This window comes from Mus caroli, unplaced genomic scaffold (genome assembly GCF_978045245.1).
Source record: "Mus caroli unplaced genomic scaffold, Mus_caroli_1 scaffold_3, whole genome shotgun sequence".
NCBI lineage: Eukaryota > Metazoa > Chordata > Mammalia > Rodentia > Muridae > Mus > Mus caroli.
The window spans coordinates 93,527,946-93,549,916 of NW_028227258.1; the positions used below are offsets into that span (position 1 = coordinate 93,527,946).

Sequence of the window (21,971 nt, forward strand, 5' to 3'; positions counted from 1 at the left end):
CTCTGTAAAGCTGTTCATCTGCCTAAATAAATGCTGCCCATCCAAAGCACCCACACCTTAGCTAATATCTGCTTGACGGAATGTGGTTTAAAGGCTTGTTTGTAACAAAGAAACTACATGTTTCACTTTCTCAGCCTACTTTGTTTTATTCTCTAAGTCACCTTTCTGAAGCACTATTACTATTTAAAAAACTACAGGCAGGAAATAAATTGTCTCCCTGTCCTCACATGGTGGGTGAGTATTCGGAAGGAAGGTTTGTAAACCAGGAAATGGTGATACAGCCACCTTAAGAGGCCCTCAGCTCAAATGCAAGGGAGGAGGAGGGTGAACACATCCCAGATCCACATCCTACAGCACAGCTAAAGGCCCAGAGTCACATCCTGTGCAACTCAATGGGAGCTGGCACTACAGAATTATTTCTGTATACAATTCAGCAAAGTGTACTCCTACTGACAGTTGTGAGTATATGATAATTTATAAATTAAAATATATTAATTTCCCCTTTGCACAAAATATAAGTATAATGATGGAAATTAGAAAGCTCATACTAGTTGTCTATAATTCTAACTACATTCTTTGTTTTAATTTAAATGTTTTGAGAATTTTATACATGAGTATAGTGTATTTGCTTCATTTCTTCCCTGATCATCTACCTTCTCCTACTCCTCCCACGCCCCCTCCCTTGAAGTCACGACCTGTTCTGTAATTATTCTTAGTTTTGTTTTTTACGTTTTGTTTCTAACAGTGTCTCACTGTACACCATTGGCTGATATCAAACTCAATATGTAGATCCAGCTGGCCTTGAACTCACAGAGATCTACCTGCCTGTAACTTCAGAGTCCTGGTAATAAAGGCATGCATCGCCCCCATGTGTGATGTTGTTGCTGTGTGTATACAAAATGTACTGTTGTGTTTGTACACAGCCTACTGAGTTCCTTTAGGATTGCCTATATGCCATCACTCCAGACTGCATAACTATCAGAGGCTCCTTTCTGCAGAAAATGTATTTTTCCTCTCAACAGCCATTGTCCGTCTTGTAGCTCTTCATTTAGGGGTGGGGTGTGATGAAATTTTTCCTCATCCACATTGGCATGTGGACTGGTTGGTATACAGGTGTAGACTACCATACTGTTTAGACTTCATGGCTGCAGTCATGTCTAGAAGACAGTATTGTACACCAGGTGTCCTGATCCTCTGGCCCTTACCTTCTTTCTAACTCCTCTTCTCTAATTTTGTCTTGGCTTTTGTCCTTTTTTAAAAATTTTTTATTATATATTTTCTTTATTTACATTTCAGATGTTATTCCCTTTCCTGGTTTCTCTTCTGACAACCCCTATCCCCATCCCCTCCCCCTGCTTCTTTAAGGGTGTTCCCCCACTCACTCACCTACTCCTGCTTCTCCAGCCTGGCATTCCCCTACACTGGGGCATTGAGCCTTCACAGGACCAAGGGCCTCTCCTCCCATTGATGCCAGACAAGGCCATCCTCTGCTACATATGCGGCTGGAGCCATGGGTCCCTTCATGTGTACTCTTTGGTTGGTGGTTTAGTCCCTCTCTGGGAACTCTGGGGGTACTAGTTGTTGATATTGTTTTTCTTTCTATGGAGTTGCAAGCCCCTTGAGCTCCTTCAGTCCTTTCTCTAACTCCTCCATTGGGGACCCTGTACTCAGTCCAATGGATGGCTGTGAGTATCCACCTCTGTATTTGTCAGGCACTGGCAGAGCCTCTCAGGAGACAGCTATCTCAGGCTCCTGTCAGCAAGCACTTGTTGGCATCCACAATAGTGTCTGGGTTTGGTGTCTTTATATGGGCTGGGTCTCCAGGTGGGGCACTCTCTGGATGGCCTTTCCTTCAATCTCTGCCCCACACTTTGTCCCTGTATCTCCTCCCAGGGCCGTTGTCTTAGTGTTACTATTGCTTTGATGAAACACCACAGCCAAAAAAGCAAGAGGAGGAAAGGGTTCATTTGGCTTACACTTCCACAGCACTGTTTGTCATGAAAGGAAGTCAGGACAGGGACTTGCACACCGTAGGAACCTGGGGGCAGGAGTTGATGCAGAGGCCATGGAGAGATGCTTACTGGTTTGTTCCCCTTGGGTGTCTGAGCCTGATTTCTTATAGAAGCCCAGGGATGGCACCACCCCAAATGGGCTGAGACCTTCCTTCCACTTAAGTCAGTAATTAAGAAAATATCTTACAGGCTACGTACAGCCCATCTTGTTTTCTCAGTCAAGACTCCCTTCTTTCTGATAACTCTAGCTTGTGTCAAGTTGACATAAAACTAGCCAGGATAGGCACAGTGTAGAAGACTGTGCTGTAGATGTACCAACTGGGACCTGGCACCCCATGGTTCTTTATTCTCTGCATTCTGACCCTCTGTGGATCTCTGAAGTCGCTTTCATCTGCTGCAAAAAGAAGCTTCTCTGCTGAGGGGAGAGAGCTGCACTTGTCTGGCTGGCACTGCTAACCAACTGCCTTCTAACTCCTGAGTCGCTGGCTGAGCTTTTCCCTGCCAGTCTTTACCTTGAAGGACATTTGGAGTCGCTGAAGTTTGGGTTTACGTCCTTTAGGGAGCTTGTTAGAGTTGAAGGTTGCATTTGAAGGTGGTTTGTTTTGTTTTGTTTTGCCTGGCAGGGACTACTGTTAACCACAGATAACTACAGTCCTATTATGATTCTCCTGCCTCAACCTCCTGACTGCTAGATTCCAGACACGAGCCTATTCAGCCTGGCTAGCATTTGCTGTTGAGCCCCAGGCCTGCTCCAGGCTCCCTAGAGAATATTCTTATAAGGACAGACAGAGGAGGTGCAGGGTTTGAGTTTGATCACCAATTAGGCCTAGGTTCATGGGTTGGTGTATATAGAGAGAAGCCTGGGTGCTGTTGACTAAACAGGATGATTAGAGACTTGATGACATTAAATGAAAACTGTGGAGCCATCCTGAAGAGTTGGTATGGTCGAGGTGTAAGCTAGACTGTCCAACCTCTGCGAGCCATCAACACTTGTTCATTCATGTACTTATTTGGGGGAAAATGGACAAAATAAACGGTAATGGTAATTTGTTTTAGTGAATTTCACTTTCTGTTGACTGTAGCATGTTGAATTTTCTCTCCAAATACGTAATTAAATCTTATTGATTGCCCAATGTTAGGCTGGAACCCTGCTCGTTCCTTGAACAAGCTGGCAAGCCCCATCTACCCTCCTCCCCCCAACCCCGCCTGCACAGAAAGAAACACTACCTCCCATCTGCTTGGAGAAAACTCAGGTTAACATGTTCTTACTCCCTATCTCTGAGTATCTGGCAACCCACTCAAGAGGGCCCGCCCAGGGGCTCAGGTTTTGACCAGGCACAATCCCAGCTCCTAGCTGGCACACCATCACTCCTCACCTAAACTCTATAAAAATCTCCTTACTTCAGCCTGGATGTGTGACTTCACTGACCTCCACTGTGAGATCAGTGAACCCACCCAAGAGCTGCCTCCTAATAAACCTGCCTTTATCTACTTTTAATCTGGTCTAAATCTGGCCTATATCTGCATCACAGAGGAAGAGAAAATGCCTGTCACCTATGAATCAGCAAATTCAGATTTTATTTTCCTGGGACTTTAAATTTCTTGAACATTCACTCATTCATTCATTCATTTTTTTTTTTTTTTCATAGAAGCCAATTGCTGTAACAGTCTGATTTTAGACAGTTTTCAAAGGCTTGGTTTTATAATTAAAAATGGATTAATGTTTCATAGATTATATAACCCTGATAATTTTTCTAATGAATAGGTAGCTAGGCTAAGGTAAGGGGATTACAAATTATTTATTAGTAGTTAACCAGTGGTCTCTCTCTCTCTCTCTCTCTCTCTCTCATAAAGCCTTAGTATGTGACCTAGACTAGCTTATCACTCACTGTGTGGTCCAGCATCTGTCTGTCTGTCTGTCTGTCTATCGATCTGTCTATCTGTCTATTTGATAAAGCCATGGTTTGTGACCTAGACTATCACTCACTATGTGGTCCAGCATAGCCTCCAATTTGTAATCTTTCTGTGTTGGCCTTGTGAGTGCTATGATTATAGGTGTGTACCACTTACTTGGTTATTATACTTATTATACTTATTTCTTAAAATGAAGGCCACATAAATCATAGCTTCTAGAAGATAGTAGGTAGCCCAGGGTTAAGAAATTCTGTCCTTGCCAAGCATGGTGGTGCATGTACACCTCTAATGTTAGCACTTGGGATACAGATGTAGGAGAATCAGGAGTTCAAGGCCAGCCTGACTATATTGCAAGGTCCTGCGTCATGAAAAAGTGGAGTAGGATGGAAAGATAGCTCTTTCTGAACACCCACTTTCTATTCTTAGCACCCACATGGTGGCTCACAACTCTCTTACCTCCACACCCAGGGAACCTGACACCTCTTCTGGCCTCTGTGGGTTCCAGGCATGCATGTAGTACACAGACATAATCCATGGAGGCAAAATACTTATATACATAAAACCAAAGTCAATAAATCTTTTTTAAAAAGGAAGGATGGAAAGAAACAAAGTACTGTCCCTAAATGTAACTGAGTTTAAAGAATACTATGTAAATTCTTGTCAGAAACTAACGTGATTTGTGATAGATGTGTTTGACTGTTGCTGTGTCAGAACATTTGTCATGAACAAGGGAGGAAGGCTTTCTTTGTACTCAAAATTCAGAGAACTTAGTCCATCATGACATCAGTGACCTGAAGAAGCAGAACAATTAACATCATGGCAAGTGAAGGAATAGAGAGAGATGGGGCTGGGGGACTCAGGGCCCTGACTGATACACTTCCTGTAGCTAGGCCTACCTCCTCTAGTGTTCAGAATCTCCCGTAATAGTGCTGCGAGCTGAGGCCTTGCCTTCCACAGTGAGCATTTCACACTCAAACTGTACACATACATGTACTTTCCTGTTTGCAGTGTCACCACCATCCTGGCTATAGGCACCACATCTGACAAACTGCAGAACCTGTCCTCCTCTGAGAGTCTTTAATCTAAGAAGTCATAGGATTGAGGACAGGGAGATGGCTCCTTAGGCAAATTGCTTGTCACACAAGGGAAAGAGCTGATTCTTGTCCCTAGCACCCACACAGAAAAGCTGGGGTGGTGGTGCACCCCTGTAATCCCATCACTGGGGGGGGGCAGAGGCAGGAACTCCATGGGACTTTCTGGCCAGCCAACCTAGCCAAATTGATGAGCTCCATGACCAGTGAAAGACTGTGTCTTAGTCTTGGAAAACACAGTAGAGAGTGATAGCAATGGACTCTCAGTGTATATTTATGTAAGATATACCAGCCTGGTGCGGGTGAATGCTCTTACTCCCACACCAGGGAGGTAGAGGCAGGTGAATCTCGTGAGTTGGAGGCCAGCCTGGTCTACAGAGTGAGCTCCAGGACAGTCAGGGCACTATAGAGAAACCCTAAAGCCTCTGGGTTTGTGTGTGTGTGTGTGTGTGTGTGTGTGTGTGTGTGTGTGTTTAAATTTACACATGAAAAGATATGCTTTTGGAAAGGTGGGTCACATTTGTAATCCCAGTGGGAAAGAAAGTCAGGCAGGAAGCTTGTGAGGCCAGCCCGAGTTACCCTGCAAGATCCTTTCTCAAACAAACAAAACCAAAACAACAATGTCAAACATAGAAACACGAAATACAGTGTGTCAGTGGCTCACAGTAGACCTTTAATGCTTTCATTTTGAAATTATTAGATTAGTTTGTCTTTCTGTCTCCAACTGTTCTGTGGTATGAAAGGACCACTGACAGAGAGTGAAAATAACTCAGCTTATTTGTCATCCGTGGGGTCTCTCTGTAGCTCAGGCTGACCTAGAATTTAGGATTTTCCTGCCTCCCTAGTATTTGGATTGCAGGCCAGTGTCACCTTTCCAAGATCTTGACCCTCTTTTTTTTGTTGTTGTTGTTTTGTTTTTGTTTTTGTTTTTGTTTTTTGTTTTTTTCGAGACAGGTTTCTCTGTGTAGCCCTGGCTGTCCTGGAACTCACTTTGTAGGTCAGGCTGGCCTCTAACTCAGAAATCCCAAGTGACTCTGCCTCCCAAGTGCTGGGGTTAAAGGCGTGCGCCACCATCGCCCGGCTTAATCTTGACCCTCTTAACATTCTTTTTTAAAGACATGAAAATATGTTTATCATTTTCCCTTTCTTTTTTTACAGGAACACCAGTGTATTCAGTAGCCTGGGGCCCTGATTCGGAAAAGGTTCTTTATACAGCAGGCAAACAGCTCATCATTAAACCTCTTCAACCAAATGCTAAAGTTTTACAGGTACATCTCAGTAGTTATCTGGCTCTCTGTCTCTGCTGAGCCGGGTGCTTCTTGCAGTTTCCTGTTTTCTGGTTAGTCTCCTTAAACTCTGGAGAGCTTTGAGTTTTCAGGCTTATCAGACTTTACTATAGATAAGGGAATGTCTTTCTGCTTGTGTTTCCCCAAAGACTCACTTTCCCGGTACTTGAGCTCCTGTTCCTGTAGTTACTCAGGCAGGTGTTTTGAGTTCCTGAGCTGTCATGTGATTCAGCACAACTGAGAGGCCTTGCTTTACAGAGCCAGTCTCGTGCGTGGGCTTGTGAAACTCTTTAGAGTGCTGATTGGTTTTTAATCATCCTTTTCATCTGTTTGCACACTTGTGTTTTCTCAAAGGGCTGGCTTTGGTTTCTTTCAGAACGGTGGAGCAGTCACTGTTAGACTTAGAACCAGTTATGTGCATATAACTTGAATAGTATGGAGAGCATTTGGCTTAAGGGTAGATGTGGAGCTGACATTTGCTTGTGTGCTATTCAGAAGAGAGGAATAGTTATTAGGAGCTAAATCATAAAGAATAGATGGGAGGTAATCCTAAACCCAGGGAGTAGAAAAAAATTGGTTACTCAAAACTGTGTGAGAGAGGGGTAAAGGGAACCACACAAAAGCCAAGAAACAGCAAGAGCTGTTAAGGAAGGTCAGGCCACATAAAAGGCAGACTTTTAAACCAGTATGCAAGATTTGGTTATTGAATTCTAGCACTGAAAGACAGAAGGATTTCTCTCATGTGTTGATAATGACAGTGGAGCCTGACTTTTGTTTGTCTTATTTACTTTCCTGTGACTGTGATAATACACTATGATCAAGGCATCTTAGAGTGTTTACTGCTCCGTTGTTGCTGTGAACCTAGGCCTCCCAGGACCTAAAAATGAGGTGGACTAAAGTCTCATTCATGCAGTAGCCAAGTTTACTCAGAGCATCAACTCTGTGTGTTAAGAAGAGTCACATGAGTAAAGTGTGCAATCACAAGAAGGAGCTGCATGTGGCCAGAACATGTTTTCTCATAGAGGCATATGAATAACAACAGCCAGAGTAGACGCACTCCTGTCTGACACGCCTGGCAGGAGCATGAACACACTTCCCAAGAAGAACTCTGTGTCTTGAACAAACCGAGGCCAAGAGATGCTTGTCTTGTTTTCCTGGAGTTTCCTCACAAGCACTTAGAATTCTCACATGGCTGCATTCTTGGACTGTGTTCCCACATTGTAAGAAAGGGTTTATTTGAGGCTTACAGTTTCAGACGGTTAGAGTCCACGTCTGTCATGGTGGGGAGCATGGCAACCCACAGGCAGGCAGGCCGGCAGGCAGGCCTGGCCCTGGAACAGTAGGTGGGAGCTCATGTCATTATCTGCAAGGAGGAGGCAGAGAAAGACACTGGGAATGTTGAAAGACTTTTGAAGCCTCAAAGCCGTACTTCAGCAACACCTCTTAATCCTTCCCAGACAGTTCCACCAATTAGGGACCAAGTATTCAAACTTACGAGCCTATAGAGGCCATTCTTATTCCTCTCACTGGCCCCCATAGGCTCATGATCATATCATAATACATTTAGTCCAACTTTAATAGTCATAGTATTTCATTTCACAGTATTAAAGTCAAAGTACAAAGTCTCTTCTGAGATTCAAGGCAATCTTTTAAGTATAACTCCTTATAAAATCAAAAAGCAAGTTATATACTTCCAACATAACGATGATACAAAATATTTATTACCATTCTAAAAGTTGTCAGAGGCCTTAGATAGTTCAGTCCTTCCAGCTTTGCTTGCTGCGACACAATTGTCCCTTTTGGGCTGGCTCCAGTCCTTGTATGCAGCTGTCCTTGGCAAATGTCTCATGGCGCTGGCATCTTCAAAGTCTTGGAGACTCCAAGCAAACCAGGCTTCACTGTCACAGCATTACGCAACAGCCTCTCAGGCCTCCATACAGTCTCTGCCACATCCCTGGCCTCAGCACCTCCCTTTAACCATAGGAGAAGACTCTACAACCCCTTTACCCATGTATCTTTCATAACTCTAAAGCCAGAACCATGTGGACGATCCTGCCAAGTTTGACTGCTCATTTAAACCCTGACAGCTTAGGAGTGAGGCGCTGGGTCACTTCACTTGCTTACCTCTGTGTGATGACAAAGTGTTTGACTCTCGTTACCTTGGTCTTCTTGTCTACACAACACCTATTCACTAGGATTGCTGTGAGGGTTACTGTCTGGTGTGAAGTAAGCACTTGCTACAGAGTAGGTGTTACTGATTTTGTTATGTTATTATGAATTAGTATACCTTCTTTCCCGTTTAATAAGCTAGAGAGTTCAGGGAAAAAAAAAAAAGCTGGGCAGTGGTGGCTCATGCCTTTAATCCCAGTACTCGGGAGGCAGAGGCATAAGCAGAGGCATGTGGATCTCTGAGTTTGAGGCCAGCCTGATCTACAGAGTGAGTTACAGGACAGCCAGGACTACACAGAGAATCCCTGTCTCGAAAAAAAAAAAATAAACAAAACAAAACAAAAAGATGTAAGAAGAGTGGGTTTGGCTGGAGCACTGGCTCAGCCATTAAGAGCACTGACTGCCCTTCCAGGGTACTCAGATTAAATTTGTACCACCCACATGGCTCACACTGTTTGTAACTCCAGTTCTATGAAAGTTGGCACCCTTGTCTGGCCTCCACATTTACCAGGCATACATGTGGTACCTAGACATAAATACACATACAATACTAAAATTTTAAAAAGATGTAAGGAATTTGGTGGTGGGGATTGACAGGTGTGAGTGTTTTAAGAAGCATTACTTTGGGGGCTGGAATCCCCCCACCCCAGCACCTACACTGCAGCTAGGAACTGAGTGTAACTCTAGTTCCTGTGGATTTGATGCCCTCCTCTGGCCTCTGTGGTACTACACACATGTAATCTACATACATACATGCAGCCAATTGAACACATAAACTTTTTTTCTTTTAAAAAGCATCAGTTTCAGAAGTTGGATAGATGGAGATTTCAAGCAATAAAGAGATCAAGGAAACTTTGATGGCCTATATTTCTGTATAGACTGTGCATGCTATCTCTGTGTCTATCATTTATCCATCTGCCTATAATCTTTATGTCTGTCTACTAATTATTTATATCAATTATTAAGAAAATTCATTTAATTTTATAGTGCTATAAGATTAATTGGATTTTATATTGCTATAAAATTAATAACCTAATTTTATAAAGCACAGGTTTGCCTTATAAATGCTACTCTTATAAAGGCATATTTTTAACTGAGGCTCCTTCTTCTCAGATGACTCTAGCTGTGTTAAGCTGACAAAAAACTAACCAGTAAATCTGCAATGAAATTAGACAGCAAGAACAGGAATGTAAAATCTTTTCATTTATACATTTGGTTTATAGTCATGTGAGTTAAGACATCTGTAATTAGGAGATTTAAAGTCAGCTGATATTGTAGATTATACAACATTAATTCTAGTTTTTAAAAAAAGATTTATTTATTTATTTATTTATTATATGTAAGTACACTGTAGCTGTCTTCAGACACACCAGAAGAGGGCATCAGATCTCATTACAGATGGTTGTGAGCCACCATGTGGTTGCTGGGATTTGAACTCAGAACCTCCAGAAGAGCAGTTGGGGTTCTTAACCACTGAGCCATCTCTCCAGCCCTTTATTTCAGTTTTTAATGCTAACACCAATCTTGAAACAATCTATCAACAAACAGTTCCCATCTGGAGTTCAGGCAACTGAGCAAGTTCATAGGATGTGAGCTATAATAAAGTGGTGCCATGTTGCTGGGTGCTATCCTTGATGCAAATTGCAGTGAAGTAAATGAGGAACTGTACAGTGGCTGTGGAAGGAAGAGAAGAATCTGTGGAAGGTTGCGACAGGGCCAAGGTGAGCAACACAGTGAGACCCTCAGCTCTTAATAAATAATAAATAAATAATAGGAAAAGGACCCAGAAAAAGGATTTCTTTTCATAGAAAATATATTTCACTTTTAAAGTTTTAAGAAATGTCTTTTTTCCCCCTTAGTGGAAAGCCCATGATGGCATCATTTTAAAAGTCGACTGGAACTCAGTGAATGACCTTATTTTATCTGCGGGTGAAGACTGTAAGTATAAGGTATGTGTCTTAGCTTCATTTCCTGCTGCTGTGATACAGAACCCTGCAGAAGCAGCTTTAAGAGAGAAGTTGTCTGTTGCCTTCCAGTTGCAGGTTTCAGTCCATCATTGCAGGACAGTCAGGGCAGGGGCTGGAAGCAGCCAGTCATGGCAGCAGGCAAGAGCAGAGGGCTGAGTGTGCCCAGACCTTTACTTGGTGCATCTTTTCACTGCTCACAGTCTAGGGAATCGTACTGCCCACAAGACAGAGCCTCACAGATAGGTCGCTATGCCAACCTGCTAGACCCTCCCTCACTGAGACTCTATTCCCACCTATTGTGTCAAGTTGACAAATAAAACTGACCATCATAGCATATAGTGTTTAGACTTACTATTGGCTTAAAATAATGAAATTTGGGGAAACTGTTTGGCTTACAATAGCATATAAAACTATCTTTTAGTCTTTTACCTGTGATAATTGAACAGATTGTTTTCCAGCTTTAAATGCTATTTAAGGTTCTCATAATAAAATTTTGATTTAATAAGCAACAGCAACATCTAGATTCAGCTCTTGTCTGTGTGTGTTTCAACTTAAATCAGTTCATTTCTTCTTTTTTTTTTTTTTTTAAAGATTTATTGTTATATGTAACTACACTGTAGCTGTCTTCAGACATACCAGAAGAGGGCATCAGATCCCATTACAGGTGGTTGTGAGCCACCATGTGGCTGCTGGGATTTGAACTCAGGACCTTGGGAAGAGCAGTCAGTGCTCTTAACTGCTGAGCCATCTTTCCAGCCCCCAGTTCATTTCTGGATTCACATATTTTTTTAAAATCAACCTCCTAACTTCCTAAGTATTGGTCTATTTCAGAATAAAATAATTTATGGATACAAAGATGTTTTCCCCTTTCTGCAGAGCTGGGATCGTAGATAATTAGGCAAAGGCTCCCCCTACTGAGGTCTATCCCCTGCTCCAACAGTGGCGTTTACTGTCACTGTAGTTACAGGGACTTTAGTTGAAATGAATTATTAAAGAAAGCCAATAGAAATCCCATTTGGCAGAAAGAAATTATAGAAAATACCAACCCTCACCAGATTTTACTACAAAATTTAAAGCACTTAAGATGGGCAGATGTAATGTTTAACCCAGGTTTAGTAATGTTCTGAAATGCTTTCTGTTTGAGACCTGGGCGTTTCCAGGAATATTGCTTTGTCCTCCTTGTGTGATGGTAAAGTCTGGTTGCTAATTCTATATGGTTATGATTCCGAGTCTTCACTTGATATCTTATTGGAGGACAGACTTTTTGTAGTAATGTGGAGATGATAAAAGCCTTTACAACTTTGATTTTATAGGTTTGGGATAGTTATGGCCGCGTGCTGTACGGCTCCCAGCCTCATGAGCACCCCATCACCTCAGTGGCCTGGGCTCCAGATGGGGAGTTATTTGCCGTTGGATCGTTTCATACGTTACGCTTGTGTGATAAAACTGGGGTAAGTTTCAGTCAGAGGCATACTCCGCACATGGTGATGTACCGCACAGTGCTCACTCACTCACTCACCTAGCGAGCACTTTGAAACGCTCTCATTGAAAACGTTTGATACAACCTCTCTGAGTTATCAGTTCCTAATTTGTGAGGTGAGGCGGTGTGCAACTGAAGAGTTGACATATTCTCTATTATTTATCTTTTTGGAAATATTTTTCTTGAGCATGATTCTGAAGGATCGTAAAACAGTTTAACTATTCCAATTTATACCCACTTATTATGGAACACAGAACTTTAAATGGTATTTTTGGTATCAATATGTTTCATATAAAATTGTAGTCACATATTTGTAAGGAATTAATAGTAAATTTAAAAGTTAATTTTAGTGCCAGTGTTTAAATGTAAAAGTTAATTTTAGTGCTAGTATTTGGAAAGCAGAGGCAGAAAGATCTCTCTGAGTTCAAGGCCAGCTAGTGTACATAGCAAGTTCCAGCCAGGAACAGTGAGACCCTGTTTCAAAAAAATAAGCCAGCAAACTGTTCTCTAGAAACCCCCAAAGCATATGTATTTCCTTCTTAAGGACTGGTGTTTGGGAGCGGAGGTGGTTGGTGGTTAAGTGCCTGCTGCATAAGCCTGAGGACCTAAGCTTAGTTCTTCACGCACCTGTAAAAGCCAAGCACAGCGACACTTGTGCTCAGTACTGCTGGCTGGGTTCCTCGTGGCTCGTTAGGTATGTGCTTTAGCTGAATCGATAAGCTCTAGGTTCAGAGAGATCTTAATGTCAGCTTCTGTCTTCCAAACACATACACACACGTGTGTGCACACCTACGTGCACATGTGCACATACGCGCACAGATGCCATATGTGTATATAGCATGGCATGCATACACACACACACACACACACACACACACACAGAGCACACAAGCGAGCACACGAGTATTCGTGTTTGGATACAAGTACATCCTGTGTTTAGAGCAGAATTCTTTGCTGGCAGATGCCAAGCTCAGTAACTTTGACCCATTGTTCTCAAAGAGTGAATTTTTTATTAAAGTGCTCCAAAAACAGAGCATGATAATGGCTGGAAGAGTTTGAGCTGTTGTTAGCTTCTGTCACTGTAACAGAATGGATGAGGAACTCGGCTCGTAGAATAACAGATTTATTTTGACTCTTGGAAGTTCCAGTCCAGAACATTTGTTTCCATGCCTTTGGGCATGTGGGAAGCAGCGTTAGGCAGCTGTGTGTGGCAGAGGAAGTCAGGAAGTGAGGGAGGAAGAGCACAGGCAGGCCCCATAGTCCCCTCTAGGGATGTCCAAGTGCTGAGTGCAGAAAGACTTCTTCTTCATTGCCCTACCTTCTATAGCTTCTACTGTCTCCTAAAGGCGTTGTCCTGAAGACTGCTCAATCCATTAACAGGCGTCGGGGGACACTGAAGGTCTGACCTGTAGCAATGGGATGCTTTGGGACTGTTCTTAACCCTCATGGTTAAGAGCAGTTAATTGTTAAAATTAGCTCACAGGTTTTCGGCGGTCGGACATGGGCACACAGCAGAAAGACGTTACTATAAAGTCAGATGCGCCTGACACCCTGTTGCTGGAGAAGCATGCCGATTATATTGCCTCCTATGGCTCAAAGAAAGACGATTATGAATACTGCATGTCTGAATACCTGAGAATGAGCGGCGTCTACTGGGGCCTGACTGTGATGGACCTCATGGGACAGCTTCATCGCATGAACAGAGAAGAAATCCTGGTGTTTATCAAGTCGTGCCAGCATGAGTGTGGGGGAATAAGTGCTAGCATTGGGCACGACCCCCACCTTCTGTACACGCTCAGTGCTGTCCAGATTCTTACTCTGTATGACAGTGTTCATGTTATCAACGTAGATAAGGTTGTGGCCTATGTTCAGAGCCTACAGAAAGAAGATGGCTCCTTTGCTGGAGACATTTGGGGAGAAATTGATACAAGATTCTCATTTTGTGCGGTGGCAACTTTGGCTCTTTTGGGCAAGCTTGATGCTATTAATGTGGAAAAGGCGATTGAGTTTGTTTTGTCCTGCATGAACTTTGATGGTGGATTTGGGTGCAGACCAGGCTCTGAATCTCACGCTGGGCAGATCTATTGTTGCACAGGATTCCTGGCCATAACTAGTCAGTTGCACCAAGTGAACTCCGACCTACTTGGTTGGTGGCTTTGTGAACGGCAGTTGCCCTCAGGCGGACTCAATGGAAGACCCGAGAAGTTACCAGATGTGTGCTACTCATGGTGGGTGTTGGCCTCCCTAAAGATCATCGGGAGACTTCACTGGATTGACAGAGAAAAGCTTCGAAGTTTCATCTTAGCGTGTCAAGATGAAGAGACGGGAGGATTTGCAGACAGACCAGGAGATATGGTGGATCCCTTCCACACCTTATTTGGCATTGCTGGCTTGTCTCTTCTGGGAGAAGAGCAGATCAAGCCTGTTAGCCCTGTCTTCTGCATGCCGGAAGAAGTGCTTCAGAGGGTGAATGTCCAGCCTGAACTAGTGAGCTAGTCAGGTGGGAACGATGCTCTAGTGTGCAATATGAATTGCTGTATTGGAGTGTTTATCAAACCTAGACGTGACTTAATATTTTGTATATCATATGCTAATGATAAATTATATAAGTATTGTAAAATAAATATGTTGTATTTAGATCTTTAGTCTTCTGAGTCCAGTTTTTGTTAGTCCTGTTTAGAGCTAGTATTTAACTGATGCCTCCCCGGGTCCTATTGTCATGTAACAATGATGGAAAGTGATTTCTGTTAATAAAAGTGATGAGTGAAACTCATGATTTAAATAAAGGTCAAAATCGAAAAAAAAAAAAATCAGCTCACAGTTGTTCTCTGGCTTCCCTTCTGTGAGTGCAAAGTTGATTAGTTAGAATTTTAGGACTTTATAAATGGCCTATAGCTCTTGTGGTTGCTTGTTTTCCATCACAAAACATTTCAGCTTTGTTTCTGGCAGTAGAAGCTTGGAGATCTGGTGCTGTGACAAACATTCAGTCCCTTCCCCACAACTCCTAAAGAGTCTGCATCTGGTTGAGCGCTGGTCCCTCAGCCCTGAGCTAGTCACATCCTCACTCCTGTTTCCTTTCTCTTACTCACCTTTTTCCTCCCTCCTTCCTTTTTCCCAGCCCCCTCCCTTCTGCCCTTTCTTTTGGTAAGAGAAGGTCTTGCTGTGTAGCCCAGACTGTTTGAATGTTATCCTCCTCCTGCCTCCCAAGCACTGAGGTTCTAGCTGTCACCACCACGCCCAGCTTCACCTTTATCCTGGCCTGGAACATTCTCATTTCCATCTTATGCTTTGTGAATTATACATGTTTTTTAAGGCCTGTTTCTCAATTGACATTCATTTTTACCCTGTCATGGTATTTAAATCTGTTTCTACTTCTCACTTTGTTTTGCAGCTATACCATCAGGATGTTAGATCATCTAATCCCTTAAAAAATCCCTTAAAACCCTTTTTTTTTTTTTACTTTGTTTACTCATGTAAGGATCTTTACTTCACGTGTCTATCAGTGATTGTGTCTATGGAATATATACACTCATTTTTGTAATATGCTTTTATATTTTCTATGTTAGTTTTATGTATATTACTTTTGACTCTCTAGTTGATAGGACCCCATAGCTTAAGGATTATCTATACTTAAGTACAGTCACTATAATTTATTGAGTAAGTCAGCTTGTGTATAATCATTTTAATATGTCATTTGATTAAAATTTTAAAAAATTGATTTATGCAAATAACCAAATTCCACATTTACCTCATTTGTTACTATATCCTTTTTTAGACTTAATAATTCTGGAAAAGTAAACTGAATTGATTGAATATGTTATAATTTCTTAGAGATTTGAGACTAACATTTTAAATATATATTCTTTTATGTGATAGTCATCATATTATATATACTATTTATCAGACAGACGTTCCAGAAACTAGGCTTTAGATATTAAAACATATAAAGACTTGCATTCAAGTTGCCAGCAGTCTAGTAGAGAATCAGATTATAAGACTTACATAGAACAGTCACTAAGTGGTACATGCGAGGTTTGTTAAGCTCTGTGAAGATGTGGAGAAGGCTAATTCTCCCTGCGGGACATTGATTGGAAAACTGAGGCTTGGTGAATAAGTAGTTCTCCAAGGAGACAAGGTTCAGGCAAGAGGAATCGCTCGTGTCTCCAAATGTGAAAGAGTACGGCAGTTTTTGTGTAGTCAGTAGACCTTGCATAGGATATTATCAGGGGTTGATATAGGACAAGCTATTCACCAAACATGCCTGCTATGGCTGTATGGAAGAGGATAGTTTAGACCTTGAAGATGTAATGCTTTTCTGTGCAACCCTCAGGGATTGCTGCAGAGTGAGAAAGACAAGGCTAAGATCAGAGTGTCTTTCTCCTGCAGCCAGAGAACCTCTGGCAAAGTGAAGTTGAAAGCCAGCATGGTGTGCTAGTGTCTGTAAAGCATCAGGATAGAGGAAGTAACACACTGGGACTCAAATATTGGAAGTACTGCGGTGATAGCAAAGTAACAATGATCTAGGGAACGGTAAGCCAAGCCAAGGCACAGGGTCATAGGCTACAAGACAGAGCTTAGCACATGCAGCAGTCTGGACTCTAGTGGGGGGACAATGGTGAGTTACTGATTTTTTTTTTTTAAAGATTTATTTTATTATATGTAAGTACACTGTAGCTGTCTCAGACACTCCAGAAGAGGGCGCCAGATCTCGTTACGGATGGTTGTGAGCCACCATGTGGTTGCTGGGATTTGAACTCTGGACCTTCAGAAGAGCAGTCGGGTGCTCTTACCCACCATCTCACCAGCCCGAGTTACTGATTTTTAGAAGTGACCTTTAAGAGATTGGGCATTTTGAAAGAGAGTGTACTCTGAGGAACAGATTAGAAACGAGACAGAACAGAAGCAGGGTGCCTAGGCTGTTGGTCTGAGTAATGGGGTAGTGAGGAGAGCTGCCAAGGATTGCTTCAGGAGAGACGGCTTTGCTATTTGGGAAGAGCCATGAATTCCTTAAAGATAACCCCCTAATATGACGTAAATTGAATATGACATAATATGACATAAATTACTCTAACCTTTTGTTATTTTGATTGATACTTTGTTTGAACATTACAATAATCAAGTTACCCAAATTTAGCATACATGAGTGCTCTTTGGGTATTTCTTAAAAGGTATGTTCTTGGGCTCTATATTTTAAATTTTATTTTATCTTTTACATTTATTTATTTACTTATATTTATTTATTTTTTTTATTTTTTGAGATGGGGCTTCTTTGTGTAGCCTTGGTTGTCCTGGAACTAGCTGTGTAGACCAGATTGGCATTGAACTCAAAGAAATACACCTACCTCTGCCTGCTGAGCTCCGGGATTAAAGGTGTATACCACTGCCTCCTGGCTATGAAATTTTTAAAAGGACTTTTTAAAAAATGATTTGTTTTTTATTTCATGTGCATTGGTGTTTTGTCTGTGTGAGGGTGCCAGATGTCCTGAAAGTGGACCTACAGACAGTTGTGAGCTGCTATGTATGTGCTTGAGCTTAGGTCTTCTGAAGAGGGACGAGCACTCTTAACTGCTTGAACCATCTCTCTAAGCCCCTTAAGAAGTATTTTCAAGTAGCCTACTAAGCCCAGTTTGTACTGTTCCTATACTGAGGGTTTGGGGGGCTGTCCTCTGCAGCATGGTCAACCTCCGGGGGCTCCATTCACAAAGAAAATGGACTCTCCCCGCCTAGAAGCATTGGTGTAAGTGGCTCCTTAGCTAAGAGTGGGAGTCCATGAGCCCTGCATTCAGGTTGGAGTGTCAGTTGGCTTGCTTTTGTGCAGACCTATCTTGTGTAGATAATCACAGTTGCCTTGTGCCCATTAATACAGTTGTCCAAGAAGGACTAGAAGACACTGTTGCACTCCAGTCTTCCCCAACTTTTGGCTCTTACAGTCTTTTTGTCCCCTATTTCACAACGGTCCGGAGCCTTTGGGGAAAGGAGTATTACACAGCTGTCCCGTTTGTGGCTGGGCACACCACAGACACTTTCTGAATGTTAGTTAACCAGTTGTGATTTTCAGCATTAACTGTATGAAGAAACTTCTCACAGGAGGTCTCAGAGCTGCACAAAAATAGTCAATGGGTCTAAAGATTTAGGGGCAGCTTGATGTCTGTTTAGTGGAATAATAGGCTTTCCACTAGGGCCCGTGAGTCCAGAACTGTGGGCTCCTTGGGGCCCTAATTGTAATGTGCTTAAGTGAAATCTTACTCTTAGGCTTAGACTCTTTCTTGTTCTGGTCATTTTTGTGTATGGGTTGCTTGAGCGTGCTCCTTGGTCTTGATACCTAGTTGTCAAGAATCCCCTTTCCCAGCTCTACCTCTTCATGATCTTATTTCCTATCAGAAGGAGGCTGGAAACTGCTGCTTTGTGGCTCTTAATGCAGACCATGGGCCCAGGGCAGCTTTTACAGTGCTGATTGGGAAGTACTTGCTGTGTGATTTTTTTTTTTTTTCCTCTCCTGGAGAAACACAAAACAAACATCTACTCACCCCAGATGACAGTGTAAACAGACCAAGGAAAGGATCCACTCAGGTCTGTGTTGCTTAGCCAGTGAGTTCACTGGAGTTACTTACAGGAGTGTGCTATGGGTGGTCCTTACTAGCTTGTCTTTGGTCCATGCATTTGTTTTCCTCCCTTCCCTTCCCTTGTCCCTGTTTAGGGATAAACTCTGGCCAGGGTTGTGCCCAACCTTTGTGGAGCTGGGACTTTGTGCATGTCTAACAAGCACTCGGCCACCTCAGCTCCAGCCCTGCTCTGAAGGGCAGTGTATAGATTCCTCAGCCCAGAGCTGCCTAGAGCAGTTGACTTTGATAGACACTGTGTACGCATGCTAAGTCTGTATAACATATACCTCAGGTTTTATCCTAGTATTATTCTAGCAAAATGAGGAATACGCAGCTGTGAGTAGGAAGCTGATTGGCACTTGTTCTGTTTTCCTAAAATGCATTGCCTGCAGCTCTTTAAGAATGTGAAAGGAAGCTTGGGCTTAATCGAAAAGGTCTGCCTGCCTGCCTGCCTGCCTGCCTGCCTGCCTGCCTGCCTGCCTGCCTGCCTGCCTGCCTGCCTGCCTTCCTTCCTTCCTTCCTTCCTTCCTTCCTTCCTTCCTTCCTTCCTTCCTTCCTTCCTTCCTTCCTTCCTTCCTTCCTCAAATGGCTACCAGCAGTCAATTGAGTGAGGGGTGGCAGATGAAGCCAGCGTCAGACACACATGAGAAGACCAGGGAAGATATGCAGCATCTGTCGATGGTGGCTTGTGGGTGATTCACAAACTGGAGAGGCCACATCAGAGTTTCTGATGGCGTTGCTTTGGTGCTACAGGAGTGCCCCAGGCACAGCCAGCTGGCCAGAGGTTGGAGGGTAGCCATTGTCTTTCTGTTTGTCTATGTCAGGTCATTGGCTGACTATTGAATACCACAGTGAAGACTTCAGTTACCAGACAGGAGAAGAATAGTCTCTGGGCTAACAGTCTGGAAAAGTCTCTAAATGGGCAGATGACTGCTGTTTCCATCAGGCAAATACACAGACTGAGTCAGGATTCTGTTTTCCAGAGTTATTCACATGGTGGTATTGCAAATATCCAGTTTTAAAAAGAAAAGAAAAAATGAGTTTTCAAAAGACAAAAAAACCTCAAGATATAAGTAAAACATACTAAAAAGCGGGATACAATGGCCCATTCTTGGGGGGGGGGGAAGGTGACAAAAACCATCCCTAAGATATCCAGCACTGAGCCTGTTACACAGAGGCCATGTGCTCAAAATAATTAAAGAAATGTTGATAAGTCAACAGAAACATTTTGAGACAGTGAGCCAGGGTCCATTGTGTAGCGCTTGTTGACTAGGCTGGTCTCAAACTGAGAGAGCTCTGCCAGTCTCCATGTGCTTGGATTAAAGGCATACACAACACCCAACCAAAGGAATTATTTTAAAAGAACCCAATTAGAATTCTGAAGTTAAGTATAAATACTCCCAGAACTCCGAAATACTATCTTTTCAGTAACAAGTTTTATGAATCTAAAATTGACAGAGGAATACATTTTTGACTCTCCAGAAAATGTGAAAATGGCCTTCCTTGTAGCACATGGATAGAAGCATTATCCACTATAGGTTTTCTCAAGTATAATTTGATACTTTGATACAGCTGTTATGCATTCAAGAAAATATAAAATGTTCGCTGAGATATCAAGCAGGTGTGGTCCTTGCTGCCCATCCTGATGACCTAACTCGCATCCGCAAGACCCACATAGCAGAGGGAGAGAACTCAGTTGTCTTCTCCCCTCCACGTGAGCACCATGTGTGCACACAAAATAAATAAATAAAAGAACAAAAAGTTAAGCCGGGAAAGAGTTAGCATTACTTTTAGCTGTTTATGTGTATGTGTGTATCTGTGTGTGTGTGTGCCACATGTGTGTGGGAGCCTGCAGAGGCCAGAACACCATACTGGGTCCTCGGGAGCAAGACAGTTACAGGCAGTTGTGAACCCAAGTGTTCTTAACCATTGAGGTATTTATTCAGCCTGAGATAGCATTATTTTAAGTTAAATGATCAAGGAATGCAAAAATATATATGCCAAGAAAATGAACACTACTGGATGATCAGTAAAATAAATCATGGTATAAGTGAATTGCTTGTGGAATAAAATTTAATTTTATGCTTCCGTATTTTTCTAGGTTCTATAATAAACTTTTTTATCTTTGATATCTAAAAATGTGATTCAAATTAACATAGGAATTTTAAGTAAACATTCAGAATGTGTTAATGAATTATACTAGTTATTTGACAAAATAGGATGTAAGGACAAAACTCAGAAGATGCAAGGTACTTTTGGCTAAATTAGCTAGCAGTGTAGCTTCTGTGTCAGTAGGGGGTGCTATTGCCTGTGTAGAAGATAACGTTTTTTGTAATTCTCATTTTCTCTGAACTTTCTTCTATTCGTTTACTCATCCATTCAATCAAAGTAAGTTTAATAATTCATTACCTGCAGGAACTTTCTTACAGCCGTATGTAACTTTTCCTTGTTAATGATGTATATAAAGTGCAATTTGTCTCATGTTAAGAGGTAATATGTGAGACGATTCCTAAGCAGCAGTCTTCCTTAGAGTGTAAGAACTGCTTCTGTCTCCTTATTTTAAGCCAGTTTTATGTGCATGTTACTTTATGAGTTGAAAATTTTAAATTAGGCCAAACAAAGATTGTACTTTTGAGGATCCTTGTAGTATAATATATGGATGTGTATAGGAGTTGTGTAGAAAAGATGCAGTTGTTGAGACTTTTGTCATTGTCTTATATTTAAGTAGGTATTTCTCTGTTGGGAAATGACTTGCATAAACAACTTCAGAGAATGCAAGAAAATTAGTCTTGTCTTTTTCTTCCATACCATAACACTTACAATATTTTATTCTCTGTTTATGGGTATTTTGCTTACATGTATGTCTGTGTTCCACATGCATACATGGTATCCTTGGAGACCATATGAGCACATTGGATCCTGTGGAGTTGATCTTACGGAGGGTTGTGAGCTGTCATGTGAGTGCTGGGACTCACACTTGGGTCCTTAGAAGGAGCAGGCCGTGCTTTTAACCCCTGATTATCTCCCCACCCCCCAGAGGTTAACACTTTGTAGAGGCATTCTTAGCCAATTTTAAAAATATTGTGCTTTCAGTGTGGCTGCTTATTTAATGAAATTTAAAGTACTTATTACATTTTTGCTTAGTGTGGGAGCAGCTTTGGTGTATTTCTAGAGTTCTGGGGTTAAAACTCCAGAGGTATGTTACAAAGTGCAGGCTCCTTCTGGGCCTTTATATTTCCTGTGTACATTAGCTCAGGGCTAAATGATCATCCATTCTGTTAACTCCACCATCCTGTGCCATATTGTCCCTGTCACAGGACATGCCACTTACTTCTTACGAGTACTAATTGCTTTTTTATTGCCTTTTACTACAAGAAGTAAAACTGCTCAGGGCACACCAAAAGTGGGAGAATCTCAAACTGTGCTAGAGCAATGACTGACCTGTGACTT

General features: G+C 42.2%; 2 protein-coding genes across 2 annotated transcripts in view; both read left to right on the forward strand.

Annotated features, from left to right (window-relative positions):
• Nucleotides 1–21,971, forward strand: part of Ift80 (intraflagellar transport 80) — a 123,493-nt gene that overhangs the window by 45,074 nt on the left and 56,448 nt on the right. Inside the window, exons 6-8 of the mRNA XM_085835836.1 lie at nucleotides 6,176–6,285; nucleotides 10,332–10,421; nucleotides 11,753–11,890. Of these exons, the coding sequence (XP_085691962.1) occupies nucleotides 6,176–6,285; nucleotides 10,332–10,421; nucleotides 11,753–11,890 (338 nt within the window). The remainder of the gene's footprint in view (nucleotides 1–6,175; nucleotides 6,286–10,331; nucleotides 10,422–11,752; nucleotides 11,891–21,971) is intronic.
• Nucleotides 11,769–14,729, forward strand: LOC110290860 (geranylgeranyl transferase type-2 subunit beta). The gene is made up of 2 exons (XM_085835837.1): nucleotides 11,769–11,890; nucleotides 13,266–14,729. Exon 2 carries the CDS (start codon nucleotides 13,420–13,422, stop codon nucleotides 14,413–14,415), a length of 996 nt encoding a protein of 331 aa, XP_085691963.1. The 5' UTR covers nucleotides 11,769–11,890; nucleotides 13,266–13,419; the 3' UTR covers nucleotides 14,416–14,729.